General features: G+C 31.6%; 1 protein-coding gene and 1 non-coding gene across 2 annotated transcripts; one reads left to right on the top strand and one right to left on the bottom strand.

Moving 5' to 3' along the window:
* Positions 1 to 989: 989 nt before the first annotated feature.
* LOC111427593 (Na[+]-dependent inorganic phosphate cotransporter) lies at positions 990 to 7,483 on the bottom strand. Its single transcript, XM_023062806.2, has 10 exons — positions 7,359 to 7,483; positions 6,646 to 6,896; positions 6,100 to 6,357; positions 5,962 to 6,046; positions 3,466 to 3,686; positions 3,256 to 3,402; positions 2,379 to 2,511; positions 2,010 to 2,165; positions 1,791 to 1,876; positions 990 to 1,394 (listed from the first exon to the last, which is right to left on the bottom strand). The coding sequence occupies exons 1-10, from the start codon at positions 7,375 to 7,377 to the stop codon at positions 1,173 to 1,175; spliced, it is 1,578 nt and encodes a 525-aa protein (XP_022918574.2). The 5' UTR covers positions 7,378 to 7,483; the 3' UTR covers positions 990 to 1,172.
* On the top strand, positions 3,104 to 3,177 carry TRNAT-AGU (transfer RNA threonine (anticodon AGU)). Its single transcript has one exon. It is a non-coding gene; the product is annotated as a tRNA-Thr (tRNA).
* Positions 7,484 to 17,874: the final 10,391 nt, after the last annotated feature.

Here is a 17,874-nt window from a genome sequence, read left to right as displayed (position 1 = left end):
ACTTCTTGTCTAGTAAAGAAACTATTGCATACAAAATTCTAAAATTTGATTTTGAAAGATTCTGCGACAGAAATGTCAGAAGATAAATGTTGCCCTTTCCTACTTCGTACATGTTAGCACGGTGCAATTCACTTTCACCCTTCTCCTATATAGATACTCAAAATCTCCACTGCAGTTTGAATCGCAAGAAATGTACCTGTTGTTTAATGAATTTCTTGGAGACGATCAAAACTAAACTACATACAGAAGATCAATATACTCCAATATATTTGAATAAGATTCAAACGAACGCATGCCTAGAGCTACCTAAACGGTTTCCTAGGTCTTAGCTTTATTTTCTGATAAATGCAGAAACTTACCTATTACAGAAGAATTTCAACATTATGATTATAGAGCAAAAGTGTGTTTCTGTGTTTACCATCCATGAATGGTATAAATTTCCGGATGGCCAGAACATTTTCCGATTTCCTTGATTTAAAGTAGCTTTCAACATCATTATTAAGCTAAAGCATACCTTAGGTAAGAAAGTAAGCTGGTTGGAGAAAATGAAATAGCTAACATCATATTGATTGCAATGTTTTAGCAAGTGAAAATAACACATAGGTGATGATTCTTAAGTTATTCACACTTCCTAGTTAGTAGAAAATAATTTTTGTAAAAACTCCTACTAATTTATGATTTTAAAATAAATTGTAATATAAATTTATAATTATTAAAACATTTAAGTGAAATAATATTGGGCAGTTAGTTGAGCGTTGGATGTAACCATTGAGTAAAAGTAATTACAGTACATTTGCTTCTCTGAAACAGCTTTAATCTCGTTGCTATGAAATTGCGAAGCTTAGCTCATAATTAGCCGTGCATTTTGGAGTTGTGCCATCTGTTCTACAATTGCTTTGACCAGCTACAATGCGGTTACTAAAGTCGGTGTAATTTAAAGAAAAATTTTTTAATTATTTTTCCAAATAAACGGAAAATAAAATAAAATGTTAAATTTTGTCCCATAAACTTTATTTCACTAACATTAATATTTTACAAATAAATATTTAGGTACTTTTTTTTATTATTCGATTACAAATTACAATCACATAATGATATTTTTTTAAAGATTGTTAACATAATACTGGAGATAGTTTTAATTTTTACTGTAATATTAATTTTATTTATTGTAACTATTTCTTTTCGCTTTCAGTTTCATTCAATCTCTTCTTTTCCTCTTGGACATCAACAAACACTTTTTCAAGCATTTTATGTTCAGCTTCGTCTTTTTCATTAATAATAGGATTATTCCATGGTTGAATTTCCGATTTAGAAAATATTAAATATAAAAATCCGGAAGATAACATCATTGCAGTTCCTATCCAGAATACTTTTTGCCATTGGCCAACCGTTTGCTGGAAAAATAAAAATGTATCGATTTTTAATTAAGCAATTACATTCGGCTGCGTAATTAGATTCCATATAAATACTCAAGATACTCTGAATTGAGTGAGTATAGTGTCAACACCAGATAACCACGATAATTGTTTCCTAATTGAATAGAAATTAATTAAACTGTGTTAATGATTTCTTAGTTGGTTGGTGGATTATATTAAGAATTTGTTTTTTTAATTTTAATTTGAAATAATCGTTATTTACCGCATCTGCATCGTATCTGTGAGTGAAGGCCAACTAGCTAAGAGTAAGAAACCCAATTAATTATGTCGTTGAGTGGATTTACCAGGAAATTATGCAGAGATGGGCCGAAATAACTAATCAACTAAGTAAAACTGATATTTGTTTATACTTACATTTCCGAACGTAAAGTAGCTTACTGTAGCTGGTGTAAGAAATCCAACAATAGCAACGACTGTGTTACACATCCCCAAAGATATGCCTATAAAAAATTGAATAATTTCTTTATAATATACCGAAATGACTTTGTTTTATTGAAATATTTAATTACATAGTAAAGAGCAAATGCTTTACTTAATTCCCACAGTAAAGTTTACCCTGTAATGTTTACATACTTGCATAGTTTGGGCTAATATCGACTAAACTGGCTAAAGGCCCAGTAGAGACTGCACCATTTGCCGCAGTAGACGCGCTCAAGAACAAAATTGCTGCGGTATAGTTGCATCCGGAATAAGCGAGTCCTAACATCAGCAATCCCTGCAATATGCAACCTGCAAGATAAATTCAATATCACAATTAATTCGGTTAGCTGTTTCTCGAAGATAAATGTATTTAATTCTATTAACAAAGTTAAGACTCGATTACCATATTGTTGTAAACAAACTAAACACCTTGAATTATTCATCTCACCAAGTTGCAATGGTTACAAAGTTGATAAAATAAATTATATTGCTAAAAATACAAAATATAATAACATAACTTACATTGTGTAGCAGCTAATTTTCGCACGTTCGTTCTGGATAGTTTATTGGTCCTTAATAAGAAATCGCCTAATTCAGAGAATGCAAATGCGTATAATACTCTTAAAATGTGGGGAATCCCAGATAATATTCCTGTCTGAAATAAAATTAGATTCAATTAATTGCAAAGATAAGCAACAACCTATACAATGTGTTAATTAATTATCGTACCCGACGTCATCATTGCAAGTATGCAACCAATATCACAGCATTGGTATTGCAATACACAAATCGCGTACAAATCTGTGATATTGGTTGCATATTTGCAATGATGACGTAGTGTACGATAATTAATTAACACACTGTATTTAATGTAATGACAGCATTTAATTGTAACGCGTTTTCTAAAGATTGATTTGATAAAAGACGTAAAGAAAATCACCAAAATCATCACGGGAAAAGCAGTAATGCAGTCCTATCTCTCTTTCATTAAAGCAAACAAAGTTAAATAAAGAAAATGTTAACTAATATATGAAATTATAGACATTTCAAAAATTATTTTATTTATCTTTATTAATTTTCTCCTAATTTTAAGTTGAATCGTTTTTAACAATGGAAAAGTATTCACTGATAACGTCATTTTCAAGTAGATACATATTTAACATGTTAAAAGATAAAGGTCATCAATAATGTTTAAAAAAAGGCGATGATACGACTTCTCAAAAATATAAGTGATTGAAAGTTACAACGGCGCCGTGGCTTAGTTGGTTAAAGCGCCTGTCTAGTAAACAGGAGATCGTGGGTTCGAATCCCGCCGGGGCCTAAGTCCATCATTAAAGAGCTTGGTTGGGCTACTTTTTTTTGTACTATTTAATAAAACCAAAAAAATTTTTAGACTTACTGATTTAATATCCCATCCATGAATAATTTTGAAATACATCGGTGCGTGTGTCATTAAAGTAAATAATCCCCATATTCCTCCAAATTGGCACAAGATGTTCATCCATATCGGCATTGAAGTTAAAATGTGTTTCCATGGGATTGGTGGCTAATAAAAAGAAAAATTTGTTATAAATTCTTTCAAACTGTAATAAATAGAAGTAGTAATTACCTTTTCTTTTGCTACGCTATCTCCCAAACTACTCAAGATGTATTCTTTCTCGCGTTTTGAAATTGTTGGATGTTCGGAGGGAGAATCATAAACGTAAAGGTACCACAAAATATACCAAAGTGATCCTAAAACTCCGTTACCATAAAATACCATTTCCCATCCCCAATGATCAATTATCCAACCACAAAGTGGATAAGTTAATGCTGTACCAATCGAACTACCTGTATATAAATAAAAAAAAAACAATGAGTGAATTAATGAAGTTATTATTATAAGATAGCGATCACTTCAAGATTTTTATTTTGTTTTGATAATAACACAAAGATAAAATCGCACAATATTATTTGTACTGTAAAACAAAGATATATAATTAACCTCAATATTACAATTGTTACAACAATTACATCTACACCCCGGTTTTAGACGACACTTTATTTTAACGATTTTGAAAATAAGTGAACTAAAAAAGAATTAAAAGAAATCTGTAGATACTTTTTACGACCTGTGATTAAACTGCGTGGAATTTTAAATCTAGAAGAGTTGTTTCAAGAAGAAAAATGGATAGTAAAATCCATTTTATCAGCAAATGTGAATAAGATTTGATTTAATTTTGATTTAAAAATAAACCAATTGTACTTTTGTACTGGTTTATTATAAAAATATTTCATCTTCAGAAGCGTTGTCGTAAAATACAAAGTTTAAAAATAAAAACGACGTTACATGAAAAGTTACAAAAGTAAAATATTTCATAATTTTTTTAAATATTTAATATTTAATTTATATTTTTTATTTAATATTTTATATTTAATTAATATTATTTTTTAAATATTTCATATGATAAAATATGATATATTTTATCATTTTATTTTTGTAACTTTTCGTGTAACGTCGTTTTAATTTTTAAACTTTATATTTTATATTTTTAACATGTTAGTTTCATAGTTTTTTAAATTAATATTTGCAATTGTTGTTTAAATATCACTTTATTTGATGTGCTGACCTTATTTACGTTTTCCGCATTCATGCGAAGTTTTTTGAAACTTTTATTACGACAACGCTTCTGAAGATGACTGATTAGTCGAAACATGTAAAGCGAAATATTTTTATAATAAACCAGTACAAACGTACAGTTAGTTGATTTTTAAATTAAAATTAAACCAAATCTTAAAAATGGAAAAAGCAATAATGATATGGTTGGAAGTCGAACCTCAAAAGAGCATTACAAGTGATAGCAATACAATTTCAAATAAGACTTTGCAGGTTTACGAGAAAGTTGAGAATTAGTCACCATCTACTTCTTCAGCTGAAAAGGAGACATTTTTTTGCAAGCCAATTCAATGATCCAAACAAAGACTTTCTTTACATAATGTAAAAAGAGCAAGCTTAAAATGTTTCCGATAATTTTTACACTGTTGATGGTTCCGAGTTATTTTGGAATAAATGCCATAAAGCTTTTGGCTACTGCTCACCGTTTGACGCTAATTTTATGTAACACCTCGGCCACAAGTGACCTCGACTTAATCAAGAAACATCATGCATTCTTAGTTATGCATTTCGCATCATTTAGTTGTGGCCACTTTGGGCCGCATTGTGTGCAACACAAGTTTTATGTTGATATAGTAATAATTGTAGCACCTCGGCCACAAGCGACCTTAGCTTAATCGAGCTTAATTTAGCTTTATTAATTATATTTATAATAATTAATTTAGCTTTATTATATATAGTGTAAATTGTACCGCCTTGGCCGCAAGCGAGCTCGGCTTAATCAAACAGCATCGTGCATTCTTTGTTATGCATTTAGCTTTATTTAGCCAAGGCCGCATTCGACACCAGTTTTGTGTTGATATAGTATTAATTGTAGCGCCTCGGCCGCAAGCGACCTCGGCTATTATTTCTTTAACGGTGCAGATTGTACGAGCTGCGCTAATATCTCTTTAACAAAATAGATCCTACTGCCTCGGCCGCAAGCGACCTCGGTTATTATTTCTTTAACGGTGCCGTTTGTAGGAGCTACGCTAATATCTCTTTAACAAAATAAATCCTACTGCCTCGGCCGCAAGCGACCTCGGCTATTATTTCTTTAACGGTTTAGATTATAGGAGTTGTATCATGCATTCTTCGTTATGCATTTAGCTGTATTTGGCCAAGGCCGCATTTGACACCAGTTTTGTGTTGATATAGTAGTAATTGTAGCGCCTCGGCCGCAAGCGACCTCGGCTATTATTTCAATAACGGTGCAGATTACAGGAGCTGCACTAATATCTCTTCAACAAAATAGATCCTACTGCCTCGGCCGCAAGCGACCTCGGCTATGATTTCTTTAGCGGTGCAGGTTGTAGAAGTTACGCTAATATCTCTTTAATAAATAGCCAAGGTCGCATTTGACACCAATTTTATGTTAATAATTAATTGTAGCGCTTCGGTCGCAAGCGACCTCGGCTATAACTGCATAACTATGCTCTTCTACAGCAAAGCATAAAAATACATTTTACTCACCTAAATATGCAGTAACAAATTTACTTCTTTCATTAGGTGGAATCCACTTAGCAGTCATATGATGCATTGCAGGCCAAGCACAACCCTAAAAAAATTATTTAAGAAAATCATCTAACTATAAAAAGTTAATCATCTTACTGTTATGAATCCTTGAATTATTCTTAATGTAATCAAGTACTGATAACCCAAGTTGGAAAAGAAAGGAATCATAAAACATATTAAGACCCCGATAAAGTTCGATAACCCAAATACAAGTTTGGTACCATATTTCTGGGCGAGTAAACCACCGGGTATTTGAGTTGTCCAATGCAGCCAAAAGTATGCCCCAAGAATTAAACCTTGAATGTATTCATCCCAAACAAACATGTCTGGTTGAACCGAATCAAATTCGATTTTCTAAAAGAAATGATACAAGTAATTGCAACATAATTGTTTTTGCGTATAGTAATGTCTAAACAGAAACGCAAAATATTTCTTATCGCTATGGTATTTAATAATATTTATTTATCATTTTTATGCAGTTCCGTGAAAGATGATAATTGAATAACAAGATGTATTTAGAACAGTCATTATCTAAAAAGTTAGTTATCTAAGAGTTAATTAAATAATATTATTAATGATTATAAATAGAGACGAAAGAAATTTTGTCCTACAAACGAAAATAACAATACAAAATATACTTACTGGTTTTACATCTTTCTCGATACTTGCATTAGAAAAAAGTTCATCAAGTGAATTACTTCGATTAACATTATCTATTAAACGTGAAATTGTTTCTGTCTTTTGAATGCACTCGCTAGTTTTATGAGTACTTCTTGGATGTTGTTTTACCATAGAAACTAATGCTATATTTAAATTAATTCTAATCATATAATTTACAGCAAATCCAAAAAACACTAAATACCAAAGTACCCGTCTTGCCGATCGTGGTTCTTCTAAAAAAAAATTAATAAAGTTTTTAAGAAATAACAATAAACATCATTTATTTATAAACACAAATAAGAAATTGACGTCAATACTAAACGTCTTCTTATATTTCTTTGTCTTGCATTGTTAAATAATATAGATAAATAATTATTAACAATCGACGCATAATAATAATGTGTAAGGTTATCGGCATGATTTGTTGTTTCTGGAAATATTTATATATATGGTGCATATTGTGTTTGGATGAACCAAAACATTCCCAAAAAATACAATCTTAAAAAATATTCCATATTTATGATTTGTACAAATAAGATAAGCTGTAGGATGTTTTATTTTAAGTTAAAATTGTGAGAAAAATCCTAAAGTGAACTAAACGGGATTTAATTTAATTTAAATCAGTATTTATCAATAAAATCAATGTTATCAATGTAACTGTTAATAGAGAAATAATAAAATTAAATTTAACTTGCCTTCCTTAACGTTTTCCATTTTGCTTTTAAATAAAAGTCCTACCACTAAATATCATTAACAAAAATTTATAATAATTTCTTTTTACATCCATATAATACCCCACCGAATGAATTAGGCTGTTGTCTCCAGCGCATCAAGCGAGAAACTGCTCTCGCACTTTCCTACATTTATCAGCTAAACGCTATTTTTACAAAACAAACAATTAACAAGCTACAAATGTAAAATAAAATGATATTTCTTTTTACTTATATGATAAAACAATGCTATTACGCAATGTTTGCGGAAAATTATGCAAGGACAAAATTACCCCACAATTGTTTCGAATAATTCGATTGTTAACTTGTATCTTTGATAACACTTTTCGATTTAAATTAGTTTATAACTTCTTCAAATGAATGATAATCTTGCAACAAAGAAATTGCTTTAATATGTACTTGATTTTATTCAAAATGAAAATAAAATATCTAATGGAAAATTATGTCGTATGAATGCTATTAGCGTAGTCCTACTTGAAATCAGTAATTATTCTGTTAATCATCTAGGTGTCTAAATGTGTGGCATATTCAGGTATACAATACTGCAATGGACGCAGAAAGAAAACGCTTAAAATTAAAACAATAACAAAGATTAAGTGAAATGACTTTGTATAGTTGTTGATGCAAAAGTTTTGATATCTAGGGTACCCTTTAAATTATCAATAAAAATTTAATGGAAGGATTTACACTACTAATTCTTCAAAAAGTCTTCTTCTTCCTCCTCTTTTTTTAAAGCCTTTGCCTTGTACGCTATAATCTAGAGACGATGAATTCCAGCTTTCATACCACCTTGTGGGTGGGCGTCCAGGAAGTCTGTTTGATCTTGGGATACCATCCCTTGCAATTTTCAGCAATCTGTTGTCATCCATCCACTCAACATGGTCCCTCCATGCGCGACTATATCTTGGACACCACTGAGTTCTTTGATGCCTCCGCTTCTCTTATGGTCCCTCAGGGTGCTATGGATCGTAGGGTCCTCATCTCTGCTGTTTGAATGATTCTTTTTGTTGCAGTTTTGAGCCCTAGTTTCCATAGCATACAGGATCAACAGTGTGAAAGGATATTTTTCATTTCATATCATATCATATGCAATAACTTCCAACCACCTATGAGTTTAAGCAAAATATAATCTTTCCTATATGTGGATGTTCATCTTTGTGATATTTTAAATGAAACTGTGCGTGCAGTGACATCTAACGAGACCAATATGTAACTTTAATTACAACGTTAGTTTCCTGTATCATCAAAACAGAGACTTCCCTAACAACTCAACTCTAGCCGTCTTACTTTGCTATTGTCATTGATTATACTACTCCAGATTGCTAACCATATGTATAAAATCGGCAACTGTATATGTTGGGTTGCATCACGCACTGTTTATTCTCAAAAAGAGAATAAATGTAGATAAGTGAGATAGAGTCATAATAAGAAAAGAGACGATCTGAAAAAGTTTTCTTCATCTCTCTCATTATCCGAGGAATAAAATGCTTTCACTTTGCTCAAGGGTTTAATGTTTAAGGGTCGATAGCTAACAATTAATACATAAAGTTCATTGGTGTTACTTAGATACAATCGTTACTATTTAAAATTCTCCTTAGAAAGAATCTTAAAAACGCACCAAAATGAAGTAGGACTAATAAACATTTTACTGAAGGAAATAATAACAATCTTTAAATGTGGAAATGTCTTTTAGTGTATCTTGTTTAGTGATTTGATGGCGTGAATTGGCGCACGCATCTATTAAAGAAAAAAAAATTAAATACAATAAAAGTTATGTAAAGCAAACGCTAGGGCCTCCGTGCCTAACCGTGGGATCAACTATTGAAACAAATTATGAAAGAAATAAATAAATATAATCTATTTAAATAAATTTAAAAAAAAATACAATATTTAAGGCATATATTCGAACATAGACGCTACAATACTAATTATTATAAATTATCTTATCGCATATACTCTAATAACGACTACTTACATAAACTAATTTAGGTACTAAAATAAAAATAAAAAATTCTTATTGGCGGTAATGGTGAGGAAAACGAGAATAAATAAAGAAAACTTAGCGTAAATCTAGCTTAAACTATGGGCACAAACGAGAGAAGAATCATGTTTAAAGAATCTGCCAGTTCCAAGATTCCGGAGGAGACTGAAAGCTATTGTCACGGAAAATCCGATATATACCATTGACATGTTATTCCATTTTAATGTTCGAATTCAATTTGTATTATATCACAATGTAATTATTGTTAAATTGACGCACTCTAATGCTTTTTTGTAAAATGGAGAAATAAAATATTATTATTAAAATATTAAAAATATTATTCCTTGTGGAAAATATATTGAATACTTCCATATCTTGAGCTAGTGTACCATATGTACAGGGTGGGCAAATTTGGGTGTTATTATAGGCTATCTCAGAAACTATAAGAGATACGAAAAAGGTAGGTGCCATGTCCCGGTCTCTTTTTTCGAGACTAATTCAATCCCGCAAACATCAAACCTCTATCTTCTTTTGTTTTTAAGTTATAGCCAAAAAGTCAAATTTTCGTGATTTCAAAAAATGCTCATATTTCGTTTATTTTTTTTATAGGAATGGGGTTGATACGTTCTTAAGACACTTTTTTAAGTGGAATATACTGCCGTTGAAAAGTTTTAAATATACTTTATGATTTTTGAGATACAACACAAAGTTGTGTTTTTTTAAATACAAACTATACTTGATTATGATGTTAAAGAAAAGAGCATATTTTTAGCTTTCCAATGATGTATCGCATGTATGGTGTATTTGCAGAAAATAAGCGTTAATTTTCAATTCGAAAATAGTAAGCGCTAATGTTCAAAATTTTGATTATAGTAGGCGGGTCCGGACAGTAAATACTACCTAGTGGCTATAATATATGGTTTTGCACGAATATGACAAAATAAAGTTGGTTTTGTACCATTATTCAGGATAAGTTGGTTTTGTACCAACGAATAAAAACTTTGAATAGTTAATTTAAATTTCTCAGCATCTTATCCCCGACTTTGTTCACTAACAAAAAATGATGCATTTAAAGTTTGTTTATTAAAAATACAAGAAATGTATTAATTAATGAATAATTAAATATGGACAACTTCAGGAACTAAAGAGTCATAAACTGTCATCTTCTTCTACTCAACTTACTGGTTGTAAGATTAGAACAGTTATCATATCGGTATCAATGAATGAAATCTTCGGTAGTATTTTCCCAGTTTTCCCCAAACATAAGATGTAGAAGTTTTTTGATATCAGCAATCTTTTCTTTTGAAATTGGGTGAGATAGAGGAAAATTAGGAATTATAAACTGGGAGCGGACTTTCCATTGAAACACCGTTTGAATGGGGATATGAAGACTTATCATTTTCAAAGCGGACTCCAATATATTCTATATTTAATTTTATCGTTTTATTTAAAGATAATGCGGAACTTCTTAAACGGGAAACTCGTTTCGCAAAATTAATGAATGAAATGACAAGTAAACTCACGTTGCTATAGTAACTAAGTAGTATTTAGCGTTTTCCTCGCCTACTATAATTAAAAATTTGAATTTTGATCTTTAATATTTTAAAAATGGAAAAATAACGCTTATTTTCCGCAGAAACATCATGCGTGCGATACATCATTGGAAAGCTAAAAATATGTTCTCTTCAGTAACATCATAATAAAGTATAGTTTGTATTTAAAAAAATACAATTTTATGTTATATCTCAAAAATTATCAGCTATGTTAAAAATTTTTCAACGGCAGTATATTCCACTTAAAAAAGTGTCTTAAGAACGTATCAACCCCATTCCTATAATTTGAAAAATAAACGAAATATGAGCATTTTTTGTAATCACGAAAATTTGACTTTTTGGCTATAACTTAAAAACAAAAGAAGATAGAGGTTTGATGTTTGCGGGATTGAATTAGTCTCGAAAAAAGGGACCGGGACATGGCACCTACTTTTTTCGTATCTCTTATAGTTTCTGAGATAGCCTATAATAACACCCAAATTTGCCCACCCTGTACATATGAATAGAACATTCGTGCAAAATTATTTAATATTAAAATAGTATTATTTAAGTGTTTGCCGAACCTATCCTTTGATATCGACTCTTTCCGCTGACAGAATGAGAATCATTCGGCTTGCGCATACTACATATCAATCCTATTATTCCACGTGGAAAATAATCATGATGCAGATATACCCACTTCATAGGCATGCTGGAGGGTTTGTAAGCCCCGCTAACGACAATGCCTCCATGAAAGTACTACCTCTCATTAAGATCAGAGCATTATGGTTATTTTCCACGTGGAATAATAGGATTGATATATAGTATGCGCAAGCCGAATGACTCTCATTCTATCAGCAGAGGGAGTCCATACCAAAGGATAGGTTAGGCATACACTTAAATAATACTATTTTAATATCAAATTATTTTGCATGATTATTCCATTTACATATACATATGGAAAACTAGCAGATTCAGATATGGAAGTGTTCAATATACTTTACACATAATTATTCAGCCAGACGCAAGCTTTCGTTTGATATATAGAACATTAAAATCGGTCAAACCGTTCTTTAGTTATAGCGAATTTAATCAAAATTATTTTTTTTCTAACTAGGGGCCAGACTTCCAGTCGGTAGATACCTGGAGTCATTTAAATGGTAGGTTAAGCATACACTTAAATAATACTATTTTAATATCAAATTATTTTGCACGAATATTTTAGTTATACGTATATATGCAATTTTTATTATAATTCCTCGTGGAAAATATATTGAATACTTCTATATCTTGAGCCAGTGTACCATATGTACATATAAATAGAAAATTCGTGCAAAATAACTTAATATTAAAATAGTATTATTTAAGTGTTTGCCGAACCTATCCTTTGATATCGACTCCTTCCGCTGACAGAATGAGAGTCATTCGGCTTGGGCATACAGCATATCAATCCTATTATTCCACGTGGAAAATAACCATGATGCAACTATACCCACTTCATAGGCATGCTGGAGGGTTTGTAAGCCTCACTAACGACAATGCCTCCATGAAAGTACTACCTCTCATTGAGATCAGAGCATTATGGTTATTTTCCACGTGGAATAATAGGATTGATATGTAGTATGCGCAAGCCGAATGACTCTCATTCTATCAGCTGAGGGAGTCCATATCAAAGGATAGGTTAGGCAAACACTTAAATAATACTATTTTAATATCAAATTATTTTGCATGATTATTCCATTTACATATACATATGGAAAACTAGCAGATTCAGATATGGAAGTGTTCAATATACCTTACACATAATTATTCAGCCAGACGCAAGCTTTCGTTTGAGATAAAGAACATTGAAATCGGTCAAACCGTTCTTCAATTATAGCGAATTTAATCAAAATTATTTTTTTTCTAACTAGGGGCCAGACTTCCAGTCGGTAGATACGTGGAGTCATTTAAATGGTAGGTTAGGCAAACACTTAAATAATAGTATTTTAATATCAAATTATTTTGCACGAATATTTTAGTTATACGTATATATGCAATTTTTATTCTAATTCCTCGTGGAAAATATATTGAATAATTCTATATCTTGAGCCAGTGTACCATATGTACATATAAATAGAAAATTCGTGCAAAATAACTTAATATTAAAATAGTATTATTTAAGTGTTTGCCGAACCTATCCTTTGATATCGACTCCTTCCGGTGACAGAATGAGAGTCATTCGGCTTGCGCATACTACATATCAATCCTATTATTCCACGTGGAAAATAATCATGATGCAGATATACCCACTTCATAGGCATGCTGGAGGGTTTGTAAGCCTCGCTAACGACAATGCCTCCATGAAAGTACTACCTCTCATTGAGATCAGAGCATTATGGTTATTTTCCACGTGGAATAATAGGATTGATATGTAGTATGCGCAAGCCGAATGACTCTCATTCTATCAGCTGAGGGAGTCCATATCAAAGGATAGGTTAGGCAAACACTTAAATAATACTATTTTAATATCAAATTATTTTGCATGATTATTCCATTTACATATACATATGGAAAACTAGCAGATTGAGATATGGAAGTGTTCAATATACTTTACACATAATTATTCAGCCAGACGCAAGCTTTCGTTTGAGATATAGAACATTAAAATCGGTCAAACCGTTCTTTAGTTATAGCGAATTTAATCAAAATTATTTTTTTTCTAACTAGGGGCCAGACTTCCAGTCGGTAGATACGTGGAGTCATTTAAATGGTAGGTTAGGCAAACACTTAAATAATAGTATTTTAATATCAAATTATTTTGCACGAATATTTTAGTTATACGTATATATGCAATTTTTATTATAATTCCTCGTGGAAAATATATTGAATACTTCTATATCTTGAGCCAGTGTACCATATGTACAGGGTGTCCCAATTTCGATGTCCGCATAGGCTATCTCCGAAACTAAAAGAGATAGAAAAAAAATAGCTTACATGTCATGATCTCGTTTTTCGAGAAAATGCTAATTCCGAAAACTCCGAACAGCTATCGTCTTTTGTTTTCGCCCTATCGGCAAAAACTGAAAATTTTGCAAAAACGACAATCGCGAATATCTCACTTATTATCAAAGATGGAGTATTATAAATAAAACATTATATGGGCAACTTTTTACGAAGAATTCAGTGGCGTAGGTAGAATTTTTTTCCCATCTTTTATTTTCGAGATTTTAGACATAACTTTATTTTTTTAAATGGAAACCATAGTTGGCTATGACTTAAAATAATTTGTTATTTTCTTCTGATAACAAATATATATAGTTTGTAGGGTATATTTCTTATAGTTATTGAATAATTAACAAAAATTCATTTTGTTCCATCTAAATCTAATGTATGTATTTAAAAGTTAATGTTGCTATGGTGATAACCATACATACTATGATGGAATATAATGTATCATTTTTTTTTGTTCTTTCTAAAACTATTGTGTGTATTTAAAACTTAATGTTGTTATGGTGATAACCATACCATGAGGGAAAGCATTGTTTTCAATTATTGCCAAAGTTTGTAGCAAGGACAGTAGAATCTAACAGGACTGCTACATCCACTCTACGTCACACTATTTGCCACGCCTGGTAACTGTCTATGTTTTTAGAGGTTATATGAAGGACATTAATACGTCTAAAAACATAAAACTTCAAAACTAATATGAATACGTCTAGGATATAACCTCTAAAAACACACAGCAAACGCATAGACCATAACAACAGCTGGACGTGGAAAATGGTGAGACGTAGTTTGCGGGTAGGCTGTCACAACAATGGATGTAGCAGTCCTGTTAGATTCTACTGTCCTTGAGTTTGTAGTAGTATTTAAAAATTCACTAACAACTCTGGCATTATGTGCTGGTGCTCCGTCATATTGAAAATATATCATTTGAGACATATTTAGTGGCAAATTGTCGACCAAAGGCTCAATGTGCTGCCTTAATATATTGAGGTATTTCCCTGAGTTTAAGTTTTTATGGTAGATACTATATGCCAAAATTCTATTATCTAAAAGGGCGCACCATACATTAAACCCCAATCTTCTTTGAACACTCAGAGACTTCATCGGTCCAGATAACATTTTGAACAAACAGCAGATTATTTAATTTTTTTAAATATCATCTACAAAATTCTAATCTTCGATTGACATCTCCGGCACGTAAATAATGAGTTAGCCCCGCTTTGTATGGTTTATACTTATTTTTCTTTCATATTCGGGAGCAGCGGCTTTTGGGTCAGACGTCTTGTTGCAATTTCTCTTGCAGGTCATTTTGGTATGTTTTTGTATGTGGTTTGGGAAAGGACCAAATATCTATTAAATTTTCTGCTAATCGGCTGAAGGTTTTTTCGTGCGGTTGTCTTCTTTCTGGATATCTTGTGAAATAAAATTCCATCATGTTACATTTTTCATAATTTTCGAAATTCATTGTAAAGTTTTATTCAGTTTTGTTATACTTTGACACTTAACATGCTGGTGCATCGTACCAGCACATAATGCCAGAGTTGTTATCGAATTTTTAAATACAAACGTTGGTAATTATTTGATACATTATGTTACATCATAGTATGTATGGTTATCACCATAGCAACATTAACTTTTAAATACATACATTAGTTTTAGACAGAACAAAATGAATTTTTGTTAATTATTCAATAACCATAAGAAATATACCCCACAAACTATATATATTTGTTATCAGAAGAAAATAACAAATTATTTTAAGTCATAGCCAACTATGGTTTCCATTTAAAAAAATAAAGTTACGTCTAAAATCTCGAAAATAAATGATGGGAAAAAAATTCTACCTACGCCACTGAATTCTTCGTAAAAAGTTGCCCATATAATGTTTTATTTATAATACTCCATCTTTGATAATAAGTAAGATATTCGCGATTGTCGTTTTTGTAAAATTTTCAGTTTTTGCCGATAGGGCGAAAACAAAAGACGATAGCTGTTCGGAGTTTTCGGCATTAGCATTTTCTCGAAAAACGAGATCATGACATGTAAGCTACTTTTTTTCTATCTCTTTTAGTTTCGGAGATAGCCTATGCGGACATCGAAATTGGGACACCTGTACATATAAATAGAAAATTCGTGCAAAATAATTGAATATTAAAATAGTATTATTTAAGTGCTTTCCGAACCTATCCTTTGATATCGACTCCTTCCGCTGACAGAATGAGAGTCATTCAGCTTGGGCATACAGCATATCAATCCTATTATTCCACGTGGAAAATAACCATGATGCACATATACCCACTTCATAGGCATGCTGGAGGGTTTGTAAGCCTCGCTAACGACAATGCCTCCATGAAAGTACTAACGTTGGAAATAGCCAACGTTCCACATTGGAGCACCAGACTCATCCGCGAGTCCATCGAAATAGAGAAGAACGGTACCTTCAACAAGAGAGATGACGCCCTGCACTTGTCAGCCACTTGGAAAACGGTCCTACACCGTCCCCGATCCGGAGCAGCCTTCCTGAGGGAGGGGATTTTGGGCAGACCATAGAGTTTGGGGCACCTGCTTGATTTTTCCCGAGGGATTAAGGTTTTCTTGATCTCGGGGCCTATTGGAGATGCCTCTATTATCGATTTGGTGGTTTTTTTCCAGGTAAGTTGTATGGTTTTTTGCTGCTAAAAAAAATTAAAAGTCGTATAAACGATGAAAATATTTTATTTCGGTGTTATCTTCGAAGATTTCGAACGGTTATCGTTCTTCTTCAGGCAGGACTAAGGAATATTCAGATATAACAAAAACACAGATAAAAAATATATATAATTACCGTCGGTGTAGGAGCATCGAGAGTGAAGAGAGTATTGTTTTAGAGTATTTCTTCAAAAAGATTCCGTTTACGAAAAATTCAAATGTAAAAAAACTTGAAGAGTAAATTGAAAAATCCAAAAAATTAAAATGGCGTTTTTCTATTTATCGTAAATCTCGTTTTTCAAAGTGTTTAAAAATAAATGTTAAAAATTAACGACAAAACAAATTACCAAACCTGTAGAGAAAGAACCATAATAACTAAATATAAGAAATCAAAAAAGAAAGAAAATTTTTAAACTTACAATTACCACGTTAAAATTTCCTTTAAAATTAAATAACTGGAGTCAACATGATGAGGGATGAAATTGGACTGAAGGTCATAAGGAACGTTCGCCAGATGATAAAGGTGAAAGAGTGAGGGAAAACGAGTGGGAATAAGAACGTCAACATAAAATCTTTCCATACTAAATTAATTCTTCGCATCATTAAAAATCTGAAACATAAAATTAAAATAGAAAATCGTATTGTTACCATGGGAGACAAAAATGCAGGCCTCGTTGAGTTGGATAAAGAGTCATACATAAAAAAGACATTAACTTTTTTCAAAGAAAATAACATTTTAAAAATTAAGAATAATTTTATCTTTGTTTGTTTATTTATTTATTTATCTTTATTTCTCTAGCTCGACCTCTAGCTCTTCCAGGGATGCGTTCTTCTTCCGAAAGGTTTTCTTGAACAAAGAACAACATATGCTTGTATAAAGCTAGATCTACACTACACGATACGCGAACTTGTTCGCCACTTCATTGAAGTATCTCTAGCCAAGTACCCTTACCTCAAGTACCTCTATCTCTATCTCAAGTACCTCTATCACTACCTCAAGTATCTCTATCTGAAGTACAAAATATTAATATGATTTTTTAATGAAAATAAACTGGTAGAAACAACCGGTTTTTACGGAAAACGTATAATGTTTTCATACAATAAAATTTTATTTATTAATTAAAAAAGAAATACTAAACAATTTTTATTATTAAACTATACTACTTAACTCTTTTAGTTTATTATTAACTATACTACTGTTCTGTGAGTGCTGCCATCTCTTAATCATATCCATTATTATTATAAAATCCACCAGCGCCTCCATAGCGGACAAATCCAAAAATAACACTTT

The sequence above is a fragment of the Onthophagus taurus genome, chromosome 2 (genome assembly GCF_036711975.1).
Source record: "Onthophagus taurus isolate NC chromosome 2, IU_Otau_3.0, whole genome shotgun sequence".
NCBI classification, from domain to species: Eukaryota; Metazoa; Arthropoda; class Insecta; order Coleoptera; family Scarabaeidae; genus Onthophagus; species Onthophagus taurus.
This window is presented reverse-complemented; position numbering and strand designations above follow the sequence as displayed.

Excerpts from the sequence above, each read along its gene's own strand:
- LOC111427593 (XM_023062806.2), bottom strand. Across the intron at positions 2,512-3,255 it reads ATGGATGGGATATTAAATCA|ACAGGAATATTATCTGGGAT; the intron begins GTAAGTCTAAAA and ends ATTTTATTTCAG. Across the intron at positions 1,395-1,790 it reads GCTACTTTACGTTCGGAAAT|CAAACGGTTGGCCAATGGCA; the intron begins GTAAGTATAAAC and ends TTATTTTTCCAG.